At 42.4% G+C, this 25,848-nt stretch overlaps 1 protein-coding gene across 5 annotated transcripts in view; it reads left to right on the top strand.

Moving 5' to 3' along the window:
- Positions 1–25,848, top strand: part of cdk19 (cyclin dependent kinase 19) — a gene marked incomplete at its 5' end in the record, with an annotated part of 59,870 nt that overhangs the window by 11,481 nt on the left and 22,541 nt on the right. For all 5 annotated transcript variants that reach the window (XM_083789765.1, XM_083789764.1, XM_083789763.1 and 2 more), the window contains 2 exons: positions 15,140–15,250; positions 20,121–20,261. In XM_083789765.1, the coding sequence (XP_083645891.1) occupies positions 15,140–15,250; positions 20,121–20,261 (252 nt within the window). The remainder of the gene's footprint in view (positions 1–15,139; positions 15,251–20,120; positions 20,262–25,848) is intronic.

Genomic DNA, 25,848 nt, shown 5'->3' with positions numbered 1-25,848 from the left:
AATGATAGACTTTGGGAGGCTAGTGATGCTGTTTGCACCATCATTCATTCGTTGTACTTTGGAGTGTGTGGCCAGACTGTCCACGGAAATGTTGACTCTGACATCGATGACTCAAAACAAATATATTTATGTATATCTGTCTGATGTATTGTATGTTTTTTGTTTGTTCTTGTTTAGTTGTTCTTTTGTGAAGAGATGGAAATAACCCTTTAGGGCTTTATTGTGATTTTGTCGGGAAAGTGCTTTTCATGTGATATCACCAAATAAAATAAATCAATTAATTAATCAATCAATCAAATCTACTCTTATAGAACTCCCACTTGAACTCAAAGAATCTCTCGTTGTTTAGAGTAAGTGAGATGATGAACGTAATCTCTTAAGCTGCTGAAGATCAACAGTGTTTCTGTTTCCCCTTTGGCAGATAATGATGTGCTATGACTAGTATTGTGTAGGTCTATTTGGAAATTCAGCTCAAGCGATGGAAGTGGAAATTAGATAAGACGTCTCTCTGTCTCTCATGGCTTTAGTAACCTTCTTCTCAGAATAATCATATCAGTCCCCCAGACCATGACAATCTGTCCGGAGGCTGTCAGAGAGGGTGAGTGTGTACTGTGTGCTCTGTGGCAGAGCATTGGAATAGGCCGTGCTGGACAGTAACTAGTACATTTATTTGAGTACTGAAAGTACAGTATTTGAGTAGTGACTCCACCACTACATTTCGATGAAGGGATGTTTGGCATCCAAACGTACAATTACCCACTTAAGCTATATCTCAAATATAATGAATATAGCGATACAAGATCACGTGTCGCACCGCAACAATTCATTGCTGTATTGAGCATTTCTCAAATTACATTTCTTTCGTGGAAATGTTCTATATTTCAATACAGCAATGTGTTTTGATATTAAAAAAGAAAATGTACTTCATAATTTGAAGTATTTATTTACTTGTGTATATACATACTTTGTCCACCGCTGGGAATAGAGACACTCTTGGGCTGTTTGTTTGTTCACTGAGTCAATGTGTGGGGAAGTGAAGTGGTCTAATTATACACTGAGCGATCACGCAGGCAGCACACTACTGTGTCCCAAAGACATGTGCCCACATGGCTGTCTACACCAGAGGTTCCCAACCTTTTCAGGACCATTTCAGGACCTTGTCGTCACCCATCTGCATTACAGCATTATTTAGGGGTCCACTTGCAATTTCCTCATGGTCCACCAGTGGGCCCTGGCCCACAGGTTGAGAATCATTGACCAAACAGTAGGAATCAATGACAGCGACTAAGGGTGAAGCGACAGGGGGGTGATTGGTGTAACAACTAAATTGTGAGAAAAATGGAAAAATAATATATATATACATTTTTGTTGTGTCCTGTGGAGAGACACGGCATTGAGGGCAGAGAGAGCGGAGATGCAAGACAGGTGCTCATTTTCTTCGTCATTTTCCTCTCGCTTCCAGTTGGCCTTGCCGATACTAAAGCTGTGGTAAAATGGCATTGTTCCCGAATCCTAATCCAAACTGATAATGGTATCGCAGTAGCAAATAACATTAGGGCTGTAATTGCAGCCATGCTCGTGTCGTGAAGCCATCCTCACATGTCCCCCTTGCAGGAGGTGGGCCCCTCCATTCTGGGAAATGGAGTGGGGAGGGAGAGGTGGGAGCCTCAGTCATGCAGGGACGTGCATTTTAATTGGGTGTGTAGTACTAGTGTAGCCTTTCAAAGTGTCGAGGGGGAGGCCCAGGCCACCCTTGACCCAGGCTGTGAAAAGCAGGTAAAAGGTGAGCGACGTACAGTGATAATTCTCAATTCTCTAATTACATAAAGCGAAAGCTTATCTAAAAGCTCACAACGTGTCACAGTGCGAGATTAGGTGTAGAACGAAAATGTATAGACCTCTGGAGGACCCCAGTCTACCGAGTTAAAGTATTTAGGATATCCTGGGTTCGATTCTCGCTGGGGACGCTGTGGGTGCTGGGGGCGTGTTCCCTCCTCCGCGTCATCAGTGCCCATACCCGAGGTGGGGTAGGCGAAAGGGCCTTTCTGTGTGGAGTTTGCATGTTCTCCCCGTGTCCCCTAGGGTAGGTACCTTCACAAAAACATACAGTAATCCTGGTCTCTAAAACTACCTCCCCCTGGCCAGCCGGGGCGCCTGGTGGAGGGGAAAGGAACTGGTCGGAATAACGTGTTCCTTCCACGCGCTACGTCCGGCCAGGGAAATTCCCCCCTGTCAGGTGAAAAGAAGCAGCTTGGACTCCTCATGCATAGAAGGAGGCATGAGGCCAGTCCGCTGCCCCCCCCAGGTTGGCAGAGGAAGTGTAGCGCCCAGGATTACATTCGATAATTGGCACTGGGTGAAAGAACTGGGTTGCAAAATTGCGGGATAAAAATTATAAGTAAATAAAGTAAAGTATTTAGGATATAAGGGGTTAAAACTAATTTATACTATCAAATTAGTTGAAAATTGTGTCTTGTACTAAACCATAGGCAGTTGGAATGTCACTTTAAAATGATAATTTGAGCACACAAAAAGGCTTTATTCTGCTTTCACCCCTTCTGAACCCTCTCTTTAGCCTCCATGATGGGCAATAAAAAGTTAGCTCGTTTGCTTATTGGCTTCTGCTGTTTGTGAGCTGTGAGGTCAGGTTTAGTGGCGATGCAAAAAGCATGTCAGTGATAGCAGGTATTGATTGCCAACTCCACGCCTGCACACACTCAGCTTGACATTTTAAAACCATGTTTTGGGAATGTGTAGGAAGAAGGACCATGGAGTCATGAAGGAACCCAGTCCCTCCGGCTTAGTGAGTCACCAGCCACCACAGGCCACAAGACTCTTGAACTTGTAACTGACACCTACACCCTACATCCCAAACTCTCACACACACACACACACACACACACACACACACACACGCATGCATAAACGCACTCACCCACGGCCACGCACGCACGTGTGTGTGTGTGTGTGTGTGTGTGTGTGTGTCTCAAATATGACAATATGTTGGCCTACCTTGACCTGTTATGTTATGTAACATTACATAACCCAAAGATTCCACCTTGCTGTCTGTGATTCCATTGAGCAAGTATTTTGCAAGCATTTTGCATCCCAAAACGCAGTTTATAGTTAAGGGACGTAATAAAACAACGACCTCTGCATCCACGGGATGCACTACTGTACTACTGTACTGTTTTTTATTCTAGTTTATTTTTCTAGCTGTAGTTATAATTATCATTTCTTCTTCTGTTTTCTACATGAATTTAACCACATTATAACCATATAAAATGAAATGGACGTTAAATGCTTCAATTTGTAAAAATCATCAAAATCGTCATTTGACTCATCAAATGTCCCTGGGACTCATCTAAAAGACCATCCCTGCATCCATTCATTACATTGAAAACCTATTTACATCACTGGGACTGTTTTGGCCTCTCAGATTGCATTTGAGATGCAAGAAATATGATTTTGTTGTTTTTATGGGCCTATTTTAGATGATTCTATGGCGCACGGTGCAGAACGCAAGGCGCAGTTGTGTGAAGGAGGAGTGTTTCCCTCCAGTTTTGCTAGTTCGACAGAACGTTATCTGAGCGCAAAGCTCAGCACACGGTGTACATTGTACCGACCAGGGGTTTTCAACTGATTGTGAATAAGGGACCACCACCCTGGCCTGGCCTGATTTAGAATATGGGCTAATAATAAGATATGCTTTTGAATCACTTGCTATGCATCCCATGTGTATACAATAGGCCTACATCCCATTGCTTTTCAACCAATGGTCCATGCACTACTAATACTTTCCTAATAATAATGACTCAACCAGACAACCCGGTGCTCTTCCCTCTCTTGAGATTTTAACTCCCTTTTTCAGTTGCATTCATCGGTCATCATAAGTCACCCGGTCAATCAGTTCACTGTTTCTCAACTAGTGGAAAGAAAATGTAAAAACATACAGTCCGACATACCAATAGTTTGACATCCGTGGCCGGTTAAGACTCACCCGTGGCTACGACATGCGTTGCCGGTTAGAAGACACATGCGTGGCCGGTTAAGACCCACCTGTAGCTTCCGCGTGTGGTTAGGGTTACGTTAGGGTTGGTGGTAGGGTGTCGGACTATTGCATGTCGGACTGTTAGTATGGAGCAAAGATATCGGACCAAATATATGCACCCGTCCATGTGTAGACTGTGACACAGTGTGAGCTTGTAGATCGGCTATTTTCGGAGAGTGACACCTGCGCACAACCAAATGACTTATCTTTTAGTTCTACTGGATCTCTTCTCCACTAGTCCCTCCCTAACATTTTAATAGCCAAAATCAACTGTAGATCTAGTCAACTAAAACCTTACGATATTTAGTCGATTAAACTAGACTAAAACCAAAACATTTCAGATGACTAAAACTAAATTACATTTAACTCAAAAGACTATGACTAAAATGAAATCAAAATTTACTGTGAAAATCAGCACTAGTCTGTTTTCATGGGTCGGCATGTCCTTGCTAGTACTGCATGAATTATTTGTAAAGCGAACAGGTGAGCTCCAGGGACAGGACAGGCCCGTCCATTGAGCTTGAAATCGACCTTCGACATTGTTTTTTGTATTTTATTATTCCCCTGAAAGGGGTCTTGTTTTCCCCTATGGTTCACCGCAAACAATGGCTTTTATGCAGGAAAGTAACTGACCTAAATAATTAAACATAATTAGCCAATTTACTCTTTGTTTTTCCTGCTCCCATTAATACAGAATAGTTATTCATTAGATCATGTGTTTTCATAAATAAAGTCCACAGGATGTTATTAATGTTTAGACTTCCTTAGCTTTGTTCCATGCCGACCTGTCTGCAGCCGTAGCTGCAGCTTATTGTCCAATTTACACTAATAATGTGGCCAAAACTGATCCTACTTTAACCAACACTAAAAAGTAACCAAAAAGTAGCTTAATGTTGTACAACATACATACATGCAGTTAGGCTAATCTCCCAGTTCTTCAGGAAGATTAGCAGCGATACATGACATTGACATTTTGTTGGATGTTAAGTTAACATTGCAGTCCAAACAGTCTTTCGCCAGGCTGCATACTGTATGGCTGGGCCAGTGCTGTTCTGCACCAAGAGCAGCCAATGATACAACTCATTGTATGGATCATTTTAACATGGATGCTGTAGTAATATTACTCCATCTGTTGCGGCTTCTCCCTCTGCCTCCAAGAGACATGCAGCTCTGTGTTTTCTGGCTCACGTCAGCAATTCTTCTTTAGCACTTTGATCACTGAGCAAACATCACCATATTCTGGTTGTGTTTGCAGAGGGTGTTGGCCCCAGCCACTCTCCCACGTGGTTGCTAGGGATGGAATGATTACAAATGTGCTGTAGCTGTCAGTTATATGGCAGAGGTGTGTGTGTGTGTGTGTGTGTGTGTGTGTGTGTGTGTGTGTGTGTGTGTGTGTGTGTGTGTGTGTGTGTGTGTGTGTGTGTGTGTGTGTGTGTGTGTGTGTGTGTGTGTGTGTGTGTGTGTGTGTGTGTGTGTGTGTGCGCGTGCTGCGTGCGTGTGTGTGTGCGCGACAAAGAGAGAGAGAGAGCTTAAGAAAATCAAACGGATGCATCCACTCTGCCACTAGAGTCTAGACACAGCGATTGTTGATGTTAGTTACACCTGTAGCAATGGCGCAGTGAATAATAGTTTATGTACTGGTACATTACTACAATCCATCATTACAGCCTTCATATGTTGTTGTTTTTATTTGACCCTCAGTGGCATTCTGGTTCTGCTCTGACGCACGAGCACATATCCACCCCGCTGGATCCTGCGCTGAACTAATCCTCCTTGGAGCGACTGCAGGCCAAGCAGAGGGTCTATACCAAAGACACGGCTTCTAGCCTTGTCAGCACTATTGGACACAGAACAACAGCAAATGGTCGCCGCTGTGCAGATTGCTTGCTTAGCCAATTGCTGTAGCTTTGTTCACTCTGTGTTGGGGAGGGGAGGCAGAGAAAGGAAAAAAAAAGAGCTTGGCATGCATCTCCTCACAGACAGAGCTGTAGTGTTTCTCTCTAACTACTTGCAGGCCGCAGCCCACAAACATGGCAGAGGGCCGTGCATTGATCCACCCTCTGTTCAGTTGTTGTTGCTATAGGGCTGCAACTATCGATTATGTTCTTAGAATATTGATTATTGTTCAGATTCATTGAAAAATCTAATATTGTTTTTTTATATACAAAATATGCTCACATATTTGACATGCATTTGGTATTATGCTCTTATGCGGAATGACCCACAGTGGGAGCAGCAAGGATGTACAGGGTCTTGCTCCTTGATTGGTGTGGGAAATGAACATGTGACCTTTCAGTCACTCCATCCCAGAGGCGATTCTGCAACCTGTTCCCGCTACAAGTACAGTTACAGTTAGGTTGTAGCTCTGTTCAACACCGAATGTGAATATATGTTTCTGCCTCAGTTTGGAGAGCCAAACTAAACTCTCATTAGTCAGCCGCCAGTAGCAGAAGCTCAATGCCGTTTTCTTGTAGGTTTTCTGGCTCCCGTAGATCCTTTCTGTAAGTCAGTCTGTAGTACGGTATGTTTATCAGCGTGAGATGCAAAACCCTTTTCATCCCAAACCCCTAGAGAGATATTAGCCCAAATACGATATTTGATTGCCTACCCAAAGCTGGAGTCCATTCCCTATAGTTTTCAGATACGTGGACTGAATTGTTAATTAACACCCCATACAAAGACTTTTGCCTGTTTTCAGATTAAGCCTGAGTTCTAAGCCTGAGTTCTAAGAGTTCTCAACTAACAATCATCAAGAGATCTCTTTTAAACGTTGTCCTTTAAACCTGGGGTTTACGTAAAACGTAACGCACGCTATCTCTTCCAGTTTCACTTCCTGCTGAACAGACACTCCCAACCAACCTGTAGTTTGCCCTCCCCTAGACCAGGGGTTTTCAACCTTTTTTATACCAAGTACCACAACAGAAAATGGCTGGCTCTCCAAGTACCACTATAATAACTGAGCAGGAGCGTAGACCTGCCCCATCCTATTCAGCTATTAACACAGGAGGAAAATGTAATTTATTCTTTCAATTGTTTTGTTTTTGTTCCATTCCTAAGCCAATTTCGCTGCCGCTCTGATGAAACTGTCTAATCAGCACAACTGATAATATTTCTATTAATCCGTCCTCAAATCTTCTATTAACGGCTAGGTGTGCTGTCATGCTCATTTCAGCATGGCTGGAGAGCCTATTTCAACCAATTGCTTGGTCAGAAGAACTACCTGTATTAATTTAAATATTCCATTCCACTTTTGTCTTTCTTCTTCTTTTTTTGGGCGACTATCAGTACCACCAGAGGGGGGCTCAAGTACCACTAGTGGTACCAGTGGTGGTTGGAAACCTCTGCCCTTTGACCTCTGGCACGTGAACGCGGCTAGTGGTGTTCAAGGGAGCCCCCGGACAAGCCGGAGCCCCGGAGGCACTATGAAGTATTCAAACCCCAGTCTACATGGTCGTGGGCAGGAACTGTACCCCTGTGTCACCCCCGGATGTCCCAAGTTTGGTAAATATTTATCGAGTTTCTAGACAATGTAAACGTGCAAAACCATTCACTGGAAAATGGTCTATGTTTATTTATGAGATATGGCTGAACCTGTGAATGTAAAATTACGTTTATTGACACTGGTGTGGTACTTTGAGGTTACATTCCAGGAACTTGTCCCACAAATGCCATGTGATGCTCAGTGATCCGAAAGGGAGATTTGGATCTTGAGCGGCCTCTTTAGAAGGTGGACTGGCAGGTTTCTGGCCAGAGCCTTGCTTAGCTGTGAATATCTGGAACCTCTCCAAATGCAGTGCTTTCCCTCAAAACGGGGACAAACAGCCTGGTCTGTTTCATTCCTGCTGTTGTCAGTATTCTTGTACTCACTGTAACTTAAAGTATAATGCAGCAGATTTGCATATGTCACCAGTACATTATTTTAGTTTTTTCTTGGGGTCAAAACTCTATTCCAGGGGTTTTCAACTGATTGTGAACCAGGGACCACCACCCTGACATAGAATCAACCTGGGGACCACTGTTGCGTTGGGTCGGGATATGGGCTAAGATTAATGCTTTTGTAACACTTGCTATGCATCCCAATGATCCCATCCCACTGTTTCTGAAACCAATTGTCCACTGACTACTAATAATTTCCTAATAATAATTACTCAACCAGACAATCCACTGCACTTCCAACCATTCTGTTGCATTTCTTGACCTCCAATTTGTCAGTAAATGACTACATGGACGGTCATCATAGGTCACCGGGTCATTCAGTTCACCGTTTCTCAATTAGTGGAATGACATTTTTTTAAATCAACAAATCCTACATTTCTAAATGGTCAGGCACATGCAATACTTAAAGGACCACCAGTGGTCCACGGACCACCTGTTGAAAACCCCTGCTCTATTCAGTTGCAAAACCAACCTAAACTAAGCTTGAATGTTTGTTATTAAAGGAGGGCTGCAACTATCGATTGATTTCTTTTAGATAATCCCATTGATTACTGTAGCGTGTAGCAGGAGAGAATGTCAAAGGGCCAAAGTCGCCCCAAAGTGAGCTTAAGAGAATTCCATTGTGCCCTACTCCTGTGTCACGTGTGTTAAAGGCTCACATTTAACATTATTGTGTAAATTAGGGTTATATATTCATGTGCATTCTTAAAGAGTTTAATTTATAGATGAAATATGCTATTTGCAACTACACAATCACAAATTAAAATATAGGTCTATAAAATAAGGGGGGGGGGGCATGTAGTCCCCAAAAGCAGCACAGCAGTTACGATACATATGTTTACAGTAATTATTTCAATGTTTACAAGCATTTTACCAATGTAAACACTAAACAAACCTATTACAGCCTCAAGGTACAGTTATACTCCTAAGAGCTACAGCAGGAACAGTATGCACACCAAAGGCTTTTGTGTGGTTCTGATCTTTAAGAAAGAACAAACGTACAAAGAAGATGAGCCAAGTGCTACAGTATGTCAATCACCTATACCTAATAAATAACTTTTAAAAACATGTCAACCAGTAATATGGTTGAGGCAAACAGAATCAGCGACACTTTGCATTATTTATGCTTGAAGTTTAATATACCGGTACACCATCTCATGGGAGAAGTACATCAAACCGGCTTGTGTGGTGGTCAAGTAGCTATCTAATCATTCTAATGAAAGCAGAGAGAAAGCATAGATAGATGAGGATTGGACCGGAACGTGACAAAATAGGCTACAGCTGAGCTTTGTTGTCAGGCAGCAAGCAGCATGAACAAAGTAACACACGTTGAAACAAGGCTGTGGTAAAATTACCAAGGGGTGGACAGTGATGTCACTGTTGGACTTGAAGCTGTTTATAAACCAGTCAGTGACATCACCGACGAATCCTTGGTGTTACTCTTCCTGTGACCGAGTAGCCTCTGAAACCAGGCTTTCTTTTCACCGTCGTCTTGAGTTGACTCTTTTTTTATTTTATTTTTTTTCCCTTCACATAATAATACCAACACTGCTTCATTTTATTGTTTTTGGTACTTGTTTACATTTGTATCACTGATTCGGCCTTCAAGAAGCCATGCGAATGACCTGTGCATAAAGCTGAGTCACAAGTCCTGTGTGTGGAAAAATTTCTCCGGGGGGGACGGAATGCTATGGCTTAAGGGAGGATTATGGGTATCTGATCATGGCTGTGAAGTTTGTCTGTGGTGATCTCCCACTTTCAAGTGACCTAGTCAAGAGTCATGTAAACATGTTTACATGCAATCTAACTGCTCTTCTAAATGTAGCAGACTAGACCACTACAGTGGTGGTGATGGCTATCTTTTGATGGCAAACGGAGCATCATAAAGACAATCTTTTGATGCTATACACAGAGTGATTGGCTTCCATATTACACTATAAATAAGAGATGATTATAATACGCGTTTTGCTAACTTTTAAGAGAGTCCCATTGTAAAACGTGATATCTTGCCGAGTGTGTATTGGGCTAGGGGTTTTTCTGTTGTTGGTTCATGTCACAGCTCACACTCACACTCACGTTCATATTTTGAGCGTACCGAGATTTCCGACCATTTCCCACGTTAGGTGTGTAATTCATCATTATTGTTTTACCGTGACTTTGAGCACATTCTACGGCCATTCTCAAATGGATGTATTGCGCAGCTTGCGCTTGTATGCATATTCTATAGTTCACATAACGGTCGGTCAGACTGACAGTCACTATGGCTAATTATATATTTTATATATTTTTCCAAGTCCACATTATTAAATGGCATCGGCGTGTACTGTGTAGTCACTCAGTCAAAGTTTTAAGCCAGCTCTCCAGCGCTCTCCTCCAAAGGTAAATAAGCTGATACAAGTTCAGAGCACTGTGTTCACCGTACGGTTAGCTACAACAGGCACCATTTTCTTTCCACCAAAAATTCATATCTTGTATATAGTACCTCTACCGGTCTAAAGTCCTGAGTGCTTTACTTAAAAAACAGTTGATCTTATCCCCCCTCACTGGCGTCACTTAACTCCGGAGGCAACAATCACTGTCAAACTGGGTTAGTTGTTATATGAGTGACCAGGCCAGCGTTGGACCGGTGGGCGTCAAGCATGGTGCCGCAGAACTGGAGGTCTGCCCGCTAAGCCCAGGGCTCATTTGCACAATGTCCCACTATAGCCCACGGATTAAGGTTGTGATTAAAAACTAACCTCAGCAACCGCCTTCCTCATTTCCCCCAACTAAAGGCCAAATCAAACAGGCTTCATACAATCACTGTATTATTCCTCTCTTTGTACGTAGTAGGACTGCGTTAGACCAGTGCTGCACTAAGGGCTTATATGTGTATATACTGTATATATATATATATATATATATATATATATATACACACAAACACACACACACACACACACACACACATTATGTATATAATTTATATACATAATATATATTAATTTAAATAAAAATCAATTCATGAGATGATTGTGCCAATTTGGCTTCCTTATTTTGGGTATGTAATAAAAATAATAAAAATAAAACATGGTACTTGAAGCACAAGAAGTTAGAGAGGTAATTGTACGTGCGTGCATTCGTGCATGCACATGTGCTTTATGTGCGTGTGTGAGAGTGTGTGCATACATGCGTGCTTGTGGTTGTGATGGAGAGACTATCCTGCTTCTCTGCAGCTAACCGGTACCTAACAGAGTAGACATGGGACTATATAAAATGTTCATGCTTAAGCACTTAAACCCTATTTAGTTTGTTCACTGGGGTCCCCCAGGGGTCTGTTGCGATGCAACCATTGTGAGCTTATACAGTAGATTGGCTATTTTTTACTACTTGTGCATGATACTGTTGTATGGCAATCAGTGGTTAATCAGATTAATTGTACGTCAATTCAAAAAAATCAATTGGGTTGATTCATTGATATAGTAAGATAAATATTGAAAAATAAAATCTGCCTCTCGATTCTTTTATTATAATAATCACAGAGAAATGTTTTTACAGCTCCACTCTACTGCAGAAAAGGACAGTGTGTCTGCCTAGTGGGTGAGTGGCTGGAGAAGGGGGTGCATCTGGCTTGGCACTACTCAAGGTAGTGGTCTCCACGTTCTTTTTCCAAGCCATGGTCCAAAAGCCTCAGCCCCCTGAGTTAAGCCAAAATTGTCAAATGTCCTTCTTTCATCAACTCGGTAGTTCTATTAACAAAGAGTGATGGCCACAGTAAACTTCAGACAGTTCTCAGACACTACACAATGGTAGTCTGACAGTGCGCCACAGTAGTTTTGGCTTTTATTCTGGCCATGTAATCGCTGGACGTTCATTTAACCTGGGACACACAGCCTGTGTGTGTGTGTGTGTGTGTGTGTGTGTGTGTGTGTGTGTGTGTGTGTGTGTGTGTGTGTGTGTGTGCGTGTGTGTGTGTGTGTGTGTGTGTGTGTGACGTGTGTGACGTGTGTGTGTGTGTGTGTGTGTGTGTGTGTGTGTGTGTGTGTGTGTGTGTGTGTGTGTGTGTGTGTGTGTGTGTGTGTGTGTGTGTGTGTGCGCGAGGAAGTGGAAGACAATTCCATGGCATGACCAAGACCTTCCGCGTCACTCAGCGTCCATGTCGATGATGGTCTGAAATTACAACCTCTCTGTCTTGTCCTCACCTCTACGGTTACACGTTTCACTTCAATGTGACTTATACTGTAGCTAGAGTAGGTCACAAGAAATAGAATCAGAATTAGAGCCAAACGATGCCAGAGCTTTGTTCCAGATTCCATCCTGACTTTGGAGCGTTGTAGACTCTGGGCATCAGGGGCACTTTTTCCTTCATTTGGGTATTTAGTATTGTGTAAGAGGCGTTCCCCTGTTAAATTGGCTATCTTATGCCACCGCCTAAACTGCCTTCAAACACCTCCGCTACCCACACCAATGGGTCCTTGCAACCAAACGGTTGGGAGGAGTTGCATCTGTTGCACTCCTAGTGTAAAGGCCTTAAGAGTGAGACAGCACAGGATTCAAGGTGCTAATGGAGCCAAATAACCCTGCACCACTAGGTGTGTTTCCACAGACTGCAACCAGCACCGGACACCCAAAACAACCATCGAAACCATAATACCACTACAATGGCCATACAGTAAGTGTTTTTCCAACAGATTCCAGGTCAGCTCACACACCGTAATCACATTAGCCTGTAAGGATAAATAATTAATTTACCGGATTGGAACCTGTTTCAACTCTGTCTTGTGTTCACTCCACTGCCCCACACACAAACACATACAAACACGCAAACACAGAACTTTCCTAAAGGGCACAATTGATTATAGATTGTCTGGTACAGATGGTTCGGCAAATGACATACAGTGACCACTGGCTGAGTGCTGAGATGAGATCTACAAAAAAATCAACAAAGAAATGTATAAAAAAAAAGTATAGCAGATCTACAAGCTCACAATGTGTCGCAATGCGGCATGTTGTGAGCTTGTAGGGTGGCAATTTTTGGCAGACCGATGTGGCTGGGCAGAGAGAAACATTTTAGTTGAATGTGTGTGTAATGCTTGCCTGTGCAGAAACCTTCCATATTGTACTGTAGCCTGCAACTCTTCTCCATTAGTATATGTATATCTCACCTGGCATTGCACTGCCATTACTGTAGTGGTAACAGGTACGGTCGCCCCAATTCCATCTCGCCCCAGCTTTTTTCCGCCAACCTCACGCCGACAGCTCGCACGGCAGTTCTTCTTTATTTTGTTTAACTGAGAATAAGGTTAGAAATAAGTTTAGGGTTAGGCATAGTTTTACTGGGGTTAAGTTTAGGAATAGGGTTAGGTTTAGGCATAGTTTTACTGAGGTTAAGTTTAGGAATAGGGTTAGGTTTAGGCATAGTTTTACTGAGGTTAAGGTTAGGAATAAATTTAGGGTTAGGCATAGTTTTACTGGGGTTAAGTTTAGGAATAGGGTTAGGTTTAGGCATAGTTTTACTGAGGTTAAGTTTAGGAATAGGGTTAGGTTTAGGCATAGTTTTACTGAGGTGAAGGTTAGGAATAAGTTTAGGGTTAGGCATAGTTTTACTGGGGTTAATTTTAGGAATAGGGTTAGGTTTAGGCATAGTTTTACTGAGGTTAAGGTTAGGAATAAGGTAGGTTTAACCGTTTAAGCATAATTTACTGAGATTAATTTAGGAATACCAAGCCGCGCGGTTCCGCCGGCTCTACCCTCGGGCGAGTTGGTAAAGGGGAGAGTTGTTTTGTATTCACTGTAGTCACACATCTTCTGAATAAAGAACAATGTTTTAAAGGGGGTGTGGTATTTAGTTTTTGTTCAAATATGTAGTTCTATATTCCCATAGTATCATTGTTATGTTTGTTAAGTAACAGGGGTCTCTCCAACTCTTTAGTATACAGTAGATGTACTTACTTCGTCGCTTTCAGAGTCAGTATAGTGCAGCAGTAACATGCTGTTCATATTATAATTTAAATACACAAAGTAGGCCAGATGTTTCTATGAGACAGATACACGGACACTCAACTTACAGCTGTGTTGCTGCCGGTCGGTCGACCGACCCATTAGCAGAGTTACATTACGTTTCACTGCAAACAGCACTTTAATAGCTGAGCCATGGACCTTACATAATGGATCCTGATAACTTCAAGGTGATTATGTGACTGTGTGTGTGAATGTGTGACTGTGTGTGTGTGTGTGTGTGTGTGTGTGTGTGTGGGTGTGGGTGTGTGTGTGTGTGTGTGTGTGTGTGTGTGTGTGTGTGTGTGTGTGTGTGTGTGTGTGTGTGGCGGATGAACTGCAGTGGTGGACATAACTAGGCATTTACTGCACTTACGTACATTCTTATTCTTGTTTGTGTACATTTGAGTATCTGTACTTTACTTTATTATGAATTAACCAGCCCTATTTCAAATATAGTGAAAATAGCAGATCTACAAGCTTGTAGATCTGCTATTTTTACTATTAGATTGATATTATTTTGAAAAATTCAGTGTACTTTGTAATTTGTACATTTGAGTATTTTTAAAAGCATATAAATTTTTATACTTTATACATATTTTCTAAAAGCAGTATTTTAACTCAAATAAAATGTGACTGAACTATACTCTGACTCAAGTACTGGGGTTGAGTACTTTGTCCACCACGGATGAGCTGACTAATTGTATAATTTTGCTTTGATTGGTTCCTCGACTTACAAGAACTCCAGCTTATTGAAATATTGTTTCTTTAAATTCATAGAACATACAGTAACAGCACGCATGAAAATGGCCGTCAAGCTGCAACCACTTGTACTGTACTGTATTAAGTTGACATAGGCAGCTAAAAGCAACGTACACATTTCGGCGTTCAGCCTTCACCGGCGTCATCTCACACTCAGTCTGACTTGCCAGGAATAATATAGTTGTTTTATTTACGTTGGCATCTATAAATACCGTATTTATAAGAAGTTCTTCTTTCTGTACTATTTTATGGTGTAGAATAAATACTCTAGGTCTAGAATATGGTGCTGTTGTCAGTCATTCATTCATACTAAGCATTCATGGCCACATTCAGGCCACACAGTGCACAGCTGCATTGTACAGTATCTGTATTTATGTAATACTCATCAAATTATCTCCCTGTTGTGTGTTCTAGCTGTTACGAGAACTGAAGCACCCAAATGTAATCGCCCTGCAGAAAGTGTTCCTGTCCCACAGCGATAGAAAAGTCTGGCTCCTCTTCGACTATGCTGAACATGACCTGTGGGTGAGTCTCTGAGTGTGCCCAGTGTGACCTATTTATGTACTGCCTTCAAATGTCTACCATATGAACCCTTGAGTCCCTGCTGGTGGGCCAACATTTCGCAAAATATAGCCGATCTACAAGCTTGTAGATTGGCTATTTTCGTGTCGTTGAAGAGATCTGGTGTAGAAGGGGAAAAAGGAGCAGACCAAGGTCAAGAAGAACCTGGTGGTTTGGCATGTTTAGCCTATAAAGTACATCTAGCAGTATGATTGACATTACAGCCAACCATTTTCCAAAGCATATCGTGGTTTATATTAAACTTAAGTTGTACTTAGCTTTGTGATCAATAAGTCATAACCCAATAAATACGCATACAGCTTTGCAAAAATAAAAAGGCCTTTAATAAATAAATGGGCTGAGTGTCTACACATTTGAATTCATAGATTCCTCGAATCCTCAGGGCATATACAAAACTAATGAGTAATGACAGCTCATAGATCAAGGCTGGTGTCAGCTGTCAGGCAATCAATCATAGAAAAATAGGAGTTAGCTCAGTGGTTTAGCAGCTTTTTGTGACACTACACCAGAGCAAATTAAACAAAGCAAATCATTAACAATGATTGGAAAACCATAGAAAGGGAGTCCCTCTTATTACAAGGCTACTTAAAAATGAATACATTTACCCAAAAGTAACATGACATGTAAATGACATTGAGCGTTTGTTTACATGGCTGCCGTGTTGGATACAGCATCAAATCAATGATGAATGATGATGAATTGCATTTTTATAGCGCTTTTCCGAGTGGTGAAAGCACTTTACAATGGTTTATTCATTCATACATTGGGAGGTGAAGTGGCAAAAAGTCAACGCCAGCGTCCTCACTTCCCACATTCACACACCAATGGTGGCAAGCTCACACAGACCAACTCATTGCCAGGTAATGTAGGGTTCAGTGTCTTGCCCAAGGACACTTCGATATGTGGACAGTAAGAGCCGGGATTTCTAACCGCCAACCCAAGGATCATTGGATGACATGCTCTACCTCCTGAGCCACAGTCGCAGCGGGTGCTCTGAGCCTTTGATTAGACAGCGGTCTGTCATCGAGTTTATCGGTCATTATTCAGAAATAACACACCGCTGAATTCAGTGATTGACCAATCAGAATGAAGCATTCATCCAATCTGTCTAATAAACGTATTTATTAACCACAATCATCCCCATTCTGGGCGTGACATAATAGGCCAACATTTGGTTAAAATAAGCATACATGTGCTCATCGCAACACAATGCAGTGTGAGTTTGAAGATCAGCTATTTTTGGTGTAGATTTGGTGTAGTGGAAAGAAGCAGGGGACCAAGTATAGATGCTCGGGGGACCCTGGTCAACAACATCTATAGGGTTTAAGTGGTAGCTGTACTATAAATTATGTAGTATACCATGTACAATACAATGCCCGTGGGGCTACTGTACGTATGTTCATGTGGGGAGAGCAAAAAGAACACTGAAAAGGTCTGGCTGAGCACAAATATGCCATTTGCACAGGAAATGAACACTAGCCCCATGGCCAAGCATTGCAAACAGACTCAAAGGCCATAGAAATGTCTAATGCCTGAATTCAATCATTAGATCATTAAAGAAAACACTGACGTAGGCACAGTAATGGTCCTTAAAATATTATTTTTAACTGTCCTCCAGATACACCAACTAAATAAAGGTAGAAATATTTTCGAATTGAGAATTAAAAGCAAAACAAAATTTAAAAAAGACTGATTGAATTGCTATCACATGATTGATACCTCGAGTCGTCTCCCTTGGTATATTCAAATGGACTGGCTGACCGGCATGCCACGTCACTCTGACTCAGACATCACCACGTACAGACCCAATACGTCCATATTTAGGCATGTCACTATGACTCAGACATCACCACGTACAGACCCAATACGTCCATATTTAGGCATGTCACTATGACTCAGACATCACCACGTACAGACCCAATACGTCCATATTTAGGCATGTCACTATGACTCAGACATAACCACGTACAGACCCAATACGTCCATATTTAGGCATGTCACTATGACTCAGACATAACCACGTACAGACCCAATACGTCCATATTTAGGCATGTCACTATGACTCAGACATCACCACGTACAGACCCAATACGTCCACATTTAGGCATGTCACTATGACTCAGACATAACCACGTACAGACCCAATACGTCCATATTTAGGCATGTCACTATGACTCAGACATAACCACGTACAGACCCAATACGTCCATATTTAGGCATGTCACTATGACTCAGACATAACCACGTACAGACCCAATACGTCCATATTTAGGCATGTCACTATGACTCAGACATAACCACGTACAGACCCAATACGTCCATATTTAGGCATGTCACTATGACTCAGACATCACCACGTACAGACCCAATACGTCCACATTTAGGCATGTCACTATGACTCAGACATAACCACGTACAGACCCAATACGTCCATATTTAGGCATGTCACTATGACTCAGACATCACCACGTACAGACCCAATACGTCCATATTTAGGCATGTCACTATGACTCAGACATAACCACGTACAGACCCAATACGTCCATATTTAGGCATGTCACTATGACTCAGACATAACCACGTACAGACCCAATACGTCCATATTTAGGCATGTCACTATGACTCAGACATAACCACGTACAGACCCAATACGTCCATATTTAGGCATGTCACTATGACTCAGACATCACCACGTACAGACCCAATACGTCCATATTTAGGCATGTCACTATGACTCAGACATAACCACGTACAGACCCAATACGTCCATATTTAGGCATGTCACTATGACTCAGACATCACCACGTACAGACCCAATACGTCCATATTTAGGCATGTCACTATGACTCAGACATCACCACGTACAGACCCAATACGTCCACATTTAGGCATGTCACTATGACTCAGACATCACCACGTACAGACCCAATACGTCCATATTTAGGCATGTCACTATGACTCAGACATCACCACGTACAGACCCAATACGTCCATATTTAGGCATGTCACTATGACTCAGACATAACCACGTACAGACCCAATACGTCCATATTTAGGCATGTCACTATGACTCAGACATAACCACGTACAGACCCAATACGTCCATATTTAGGCATGTCACTATGACTCAGACATAACCACGTACAGACCCAATACGTCCATATTTAGGCATGTCACTATGACTCAGACATAACCACGTACAGACCCAATACGTCCATATTTAGGCATGTCACTATGACTCAGACATCACCACGTACAGACCCAATACGTCCACATTTAGGCATGTCACTATGACTCAGACATAACCACGTACAGACCCAATACGTCCATATTTAGGCATGTCACTATGACTCAGACATAACCACGTACAGACCCAATACGTCCACATTTAGGCATGTCACTATGACTCAGACATAACCACGTACAGACCCAATACGTCCATATTTAGGCATGTCACTATGACTCAGACATCACCACGTACAGACCCAATACGTCCATATTTAGGCATGTCACTATGACTCAGACATAACCACGTACAGACCCAATACGTCCATATTTAGGCATGTCACTATGACTCAGACATAACCACGTACAGACCCAATACGTCCATATTTAGGCATGTCACTATGACTCAGACATAACCACGTACAGACCCAATACGTCCATATTTAGGCATGTCACTATGACTCAGACATAACCACGTACAGACCCAATACGTCCACATTTAGGCATGTCACTATGACTCAGACATAACCACGTACAGACCCAATACGTCCATATTTAGGCATGTCACTATGACTCAGACATCACCACGTACAGACCCAATACGTCCATATTTAGGCATGTCACTATGACTCAGACATAACCACGTACAGACCCAATACGTCCATATTTAGGCATGTCACTATGACTCAGACATAACCACGTACAGACCCAATACGTCCATATTTAGGCATGTCACTATGACTCAGACATAACCACGTACAGACCCAATACGTCCATATTTAGGCATGTCACTATGACTCAGACATAACCACGTACAGACCCAATACGTCCACATTTAGGCATGTCACTATGACTCAGACATAACCACGTACAGACCCAATACGTCCATATTTAGGCATGTCACTATGACTCAGACATAACCACGTACAGACCCAATACGTCCATATTTAGGCATGTCACTATGACTCAGACATAACCATAATCAAACCGGACACGCCCACTATAGGCATATATGGAGATCAAGTTATCCGACTGAGCCACAGATCCGACCGCTAAATGCCCATATGTGGCCATGTGCCTTATATAATGCAAACCTCTAGTGCAGATAATTCTGTTAAAACGAGACCTTTCACATTCAAACTGACATGAACTTCAGCATTGACATTCTCATTTTCTTTTCTCAGGACTTAAGTTAATTTTAATGTAGGATATCTCAATGACGATATTCATCAAAGAATTTAGAAATCACAATAAAATAATCATCATCAACGCAGCCCCCCAAAATTCCAAAACCAGCAAAAATACTTTTCAGCAAATGGAAAAAAAATAACCTGCTTTCCAATGGCTCCAATGCAGTTATTAATATTTAGTCACAGGCTTTTATTTATACACACAGAATCAATCAATTCACTTCCAAAAATAGCGAAAATAGAAGACCTATAAGCTATGCCATCCTATGGAATTAAATGACAGAAACATTAAAAGTTGAAACATGGAGGTTTCCCGACAGCAACGATATGCTTAGCTCCAGGGCATTAACCAATGTGTCATGCACGCCCTCACGGTCTCTCTTCTCTTCCCCCCGCAGCACATCATCAAGTTCCACCGTGCCTCAAAGGCCAACAAGAAACCCATGCAGCTACCCAGAGGGATGGTGAAGTCTCTGCTGTATCAGATTCTGGATGGTATCCATTACCTCCATGCCAACTGGGTGCTCCACAGGGACCTGGTGAGCAGTCACGGCCCGTCAGTATAACACATTTAAGTTGACGATTGAATTGTCACACAAATAATTGCGATTGATGATTCAATTGTGTTTTTTGGCATTGGAAATTGGAACATTGTGAATAGAAATTACATTTCTGTTTGCCTTTTAGGCTTCGTAATAAAAACATTGCACAGGGCAGATATGGAAAATAACTGAAATTACTGGCATGTTTATAAATGTTATACTTTAAAAATAGCGGACATAGCTGACCTACAAGCTTACAACACGTGACGCATTGTAAGCTTGTAGATCTGCTATTTCTACATGTATGAACATCTTTCAACATGGAAACCATTATAACGATTATGACAAAATAATTGCGCTTATCTCAAATAATTGCCATTAGCCGATTATGTCATAATTGTGATTCCCCTAATCACAGCTCTCCCCATGCTCTAGTTTCCCTTCACGGACCACACGTTCACACGGCCGCTACAGTGCTGTTTGCATTAGAGTGGTTTAAAATAGAATACGTTGCTACTACTCTATATGTGACTCTGGTTGCAGCTCATCACAGTAGACCAGGGGACCATGCAGCATTTACGCCAAATGCTGTGAAATAAGTTGTGTGCAAAATAGACGGCACTAATGCTTGCTTGCGTGTGCTACTTTAGGTGCATATGTATTTTTTGCAGCGAGGTTGTCATTCGCTGTGTGTACCTACCGGGGGGGGTCATGCATCCCTTTTCAGTGTTCAGTATCGACGGCATGGACGTGAAACCTTTATCGGCTGCCCAGGTAAACTCCAAGCCATTCTGGGAAGGGTCGGCCGTGCAGGTGTTTGCGTGACGCATGTCAGCGTGCGGTTCATTATCACGTGGCCTTGGCTGAGGAACGGGGAGTCTTGGCACAACGAATGTTATCTATATTTTGTCTGTCCTTTTTGTCCTTGCCGATCCCACAGCATACTGCAACTCTCCTGTGAGATCGTCTCCTCCACAGTTTTCCCACAGTGATTTGGGCATGGGATGGGAGGGGTATTCCTTTAGCCTGATTTATACTTGTTTACTCATCGGGTCGCACACCAAAAATAGCTGCTCTATAAGCTCACGACGCGTCACGCTGCAACACACTACAGCTTTTAGATTGTTGGTGCGTAACTAAGTTAAATCAGCCTTTACATGTGTAACTAAGTATAAATCAGCCTTTACATGTGTAACTAAGTATAAATCAGCCTTTACATGTAATGTGCCACTTGCTGGGCATTGCGTTGTACAAGGTCAGGCCGCACCGACTCCCAACAGACGCCGTGTCACAAAGATCCTTTTCTTTATCTTGGACAACTTTTGATGGTCTCGACTCTCGAGTCTTTGAACTGCTCTCTTGACCTCTCCATCTTTATCGCTCTCCCCGTCCCCTAATCGTACTTTATACATACTCCCCACCGCACAAGGAGGATCCCTCCATGTTATCTGCGACTCCCGACTGCCACTGCCAACTGGTTAACTTCCTAGAATGGATCATTTGCTCCAATCCTTGCAAAGGAACTCAGTAACCTAAACTCAAGAGATTATAACTTTAAAACAATTTAAGTTCCAAACTTGATTGTCCCCTGTGGGAATGCTGGTTTGCAACTTTGCACAACAGTGTTGCAGGGATCGCAGATGGAAGCTGGGGTATTTTCAACATAAGATCCACAAGTTATAGAATCCCATTTCTATTTATTTCCTGCGTAACAGCTGTTGGCTGTTTATTCTCCTGTATACACTTTATTCTGCGCTGTATCAACAGATGCTACTTTGATCACAAGATGGGATCCATTTCCTCCACACTGATCTGCTCTCTGTCTGTCCGTGCACGTACATATCAGACTGGCAGTCCAAATCCTATTTTTTCTGTGTCCAGATTGGAATCAGATCTGGACACTTTTTTTAATACTTAGTCATACAGTCATACAATGGTGTTACTCAACACAAATTGTCGTTCTACAAGCTCACAACACAATTCATCGGAATGCGCTGTGAGCTTGTAGATCTAGCTATTTTCGGCGAGTGACACTCAATCATTACTCACACCTACATCATTTCATTGTCAACCAATACAGATAGGTTGACGATGTCTGAAATTTAACCCACAAATAATTATGATCTGATCACTTAATAACGAAATCTGCGGTCTGAACAAAGCCTGATAAATCTATGGATCTCTCTCTCTCTCTCTCTCTCTCTCTCTCTCTCTCTCTCTCTCTCTCTCTCTCTCTCTCTCTCCTCTTCTCGCCTTCTCTCAACTTCTCTGTATTCCTCCACCTTTCACTGCTGGGGTTCTATACCAGTGGTGTCCACAGCAAAATGTAATATAGCGTCACAATCATTTTAACCACTTTATCCATATTTCATACGTTGGCTATTCAACAATAACAGATATACAAGCTCACATCGCGTCACTTCGTGCCATGCTGCACGTCTGCTAACATTTTCGAAACATCTTGAAAGTGTATGATTTTTTTAACATCTTCTCTTCTGGGGGTCCCTCCCTGGCACAAAACATTTTCAGATGGCGGTTCGCGGCCAAATATATATCAATTTGGGGGTGGTTGGCATGAAGAAAGAAATCCTTACTGTGTATCTCTTTCCGCTGGACCGGTCTCTATTTATGTAATCCCTAGCGATCCCAGATGGCTCATGTGTTGGCTGGACTGTCACATTACGTAAGCCCCCACTGGGATCAGGGAGCGCATTGAGACCTTCACTAGCTGTCACTCTCTCTGGCTTTGGTCATTTGAACTAATCCATGGAGAGGATCTGCAGCCAGTCTGCAGCCATTGATGATTCTTACTGTGTGCCGGCTGTCTTTTTACTTAACGCAGGGTTAGTGGGGGTCAATTCTAGTCCGTCAAGTCGTTAAAACATTGGCATTGCTGTTTTTGTTGTTATTATTGGTAGGATGCTGTTGTAGTAGTTGTACCAGGAGTTTATTATTAGTAGTATTAATAGTAGTGGCATATTAGTATTATTATTATAATAAAAACAACTGATGCTTTTAGATGCTTTTTAACGACCCAAGTAAATTGGAATGGTCGCTTGCCTTTCTGCATCTGACGACATCAGAAAAGACTAATAGTGACTCCACTCGGCTTACAACTTTGCACAGCCGCTACTTGTGCAAAACACAGACTCCAACAGTAGTGGTAATAGTGTTGTTTTTCTCTCCTGTGGTCACATAGACGTCTTATCTGAGCAGCAAACTCTTCCGGGCCACTGTAACGTTTTCACCGCAGCAGGATGAAATTCCCTGTTGTTGTCAGAGAACTATATCTGATTCTGCAGTAAAGGTTGACTTATTGCAGCTCTCGCAACTATATTTTGCCTCCTCATTGCCATGGCTTCCTGCTATTGTGGATTCGGGACTATGCGAATTCTCCCCTTGAACTTCCTTGTTCGTTGTTGTGGAATAATGTTGTTTACCAGATTATCTCCTTTGCACAGGTGACTGCTTTTAGCTGTCTTGAGCTGCATCACTCATAGCATGAGGGGGAAAAGTCAGCCAACCATTTCAGACATGAGAGACACTTTTTCCTTAGTTGAGCTGGTGAGACGTGTATGCCTGCCAGCTCCAGTCCAGCAGATTTGGTGGAAAAATACAACTAGGATGTTCCTAAAAACCGGCACTTAAAACCACCTGCAGTTAAAGGACCACTTCACCCATTTTTATCCGTATCTTCATGTATTTGGCCCTCACTGTGTGTCATAGGAGGGCTGTGGACAGTTCTTACTAGTGACATCATTGTTAGGCAGGCAAGTAAAACATTTAATTTAAATGTTATTAGCGTATTAACATTAACAATAGCCTCCATTATAGTATGCAAACTTTCCAGAAACAGAAAGTCTGCAGTTTCACCTTGACCTCCTTGACCTGCAGGATCAAGGAGAATCAGTGACAACCGTGACCATTCGTAAGCAGAAATAGATTCTCGTTAAATGTAATTGCTACTGCCCAGTGTCCTCTGCAACAGTCCCCAAGGTCACTAAATGTCATGAAGGCTCAAGTGCAAGCTACAGTTGTCTCTAGCTGAGGCAAGAGTGTGTCACTGTGAGCTCACACTGTTCATGAAGGATGTTGACTGAGGTAGCAGAAAGAAACTACCTAAGTAAACTACGTTTGTTTCTACATAGGCCTTATGCCCAATTGCCCATGGCAGTTCTCTAGTGTACTGGTCCCCAAACACTGGTTTGGGGACACATTTGTATGGGTCCCTTTAGTATTTTGTTTCCTACATTTAGTTTTTAATTATTATGATTTCAAAATATTTTCAAAAAACATTCACAAAAAAAGCAAAACCTTTCATGAATTAAAAACTGAATTGAATGAAATTTTTAGTAATTTCATGAAGAAATCAAAGAAAAATCAAAGAAATTCCATCAATTAGAAAACAAATGTTTAAGAAACAGTGAAAATAGCTTGCGCCGCATTGTGAGCTTGTAGATCTGCTATTTTCACCAGTTTGGGTCCCGGGCAAACTTTTCTTTTTTGGGTCGTGAGCTAAAACGTTGGGGGACCACGGCTCTAGGGCACTGGTTCCCAAACACTGGGTCGTCTCGAGCTTGAAGGCTCTTAATTTGGAGCAATGACTTAGTATAGAGCCCTGAGGGACTCCTCGGCTCAACAACGTATGGGGTTTAGACGAAGGTGAAACACAGAAACCAAGCGTCTCATTATCAGTGGAACCACGCTGGAGGAGACACAGCGTTCACTCTGCCTCTGCTGTTACACAACACTGTGTCTCTGATCTATACTGTACATATACACTGCTTAACAGCAGCTCTGCACCACGTGCATGTGTCTCCGTGTGTGTATTATATACTAGGTGTGGCTATATAAACAGTATACGTGTGTGTGTGTGTGTGTGTGTGTGTGTGTGTGTGTGTGTGTGTGTGTGTGTGTGTGTGTGTGTGTGTGTGTGTGTGTGTGTGTGTGTGTGACTGCACGTGTGTGCCTGTGTGTGTGTGTGACTGCACGTGTGTGTTGCGACTTGCGAGTGCATACACTTTTGCGTGTGTGTGCGTGTGAGGTACTGTAGGTATGTGCTTTTACATTGCACCACTGACTGCATAGCCTCAGTCCCTTCCCCCACTCTCCTCCCATCCCCTCCTCCTCCTCCTCCTCCTCCTCCCTTCCCATCCATTCCCATCCCCCTGTCGCTGCACCGCCCCCTCCCCTCCTCTCACTGTTATGTAACAGCCACCAGACCCCTGCGCTGCCTGCGCTGCCTGTCATTGTTGCCATGTTTGCTTATTATTATTATTGGTCTTGTTTTTTCATACAGTCGCTTGTAAATATGGGTAGTTGCGGGTTGTGTTTATTTATTATATATATATATATATATATATATATATATTCTTTTAAAATATTAAACTTTTTATTCAATATCTTTCGAAAATAGACGATGTAAAGTGCAAAAGCCTAGCCTAGTTGCTTCTTTTGGGCTTGTTTTCATAGACCTAGACCTTCATAGCCACTTGTTTCTCTTGCAAAACCTGGCAATGCTGCTGCCTGCCTGAATGACTGACTGACTGCTTGAGCGCCTGAGTGGAGCTGCAGTGCTGACATA

Source organism: Protomyctophum parallelum (assembly GCF_964188405.1).
Source record: "Protomyctophum parallelum genome assembly, chromosome: 19".
In the NCBI taxonomy this organism is placed as follows: domain Eukaryota; kingdom Metazoa; phylum Chordata; class Actinopteri; order Myctophiformes; family Myctophidae; genus Protomyctophum; species Protomyctophum parallelum.
The sequence above is the reverse complement of the archived record's forward strand: the minus strand, read 5'-3'. Positions and strand labels throughout refer to the sequence as shown.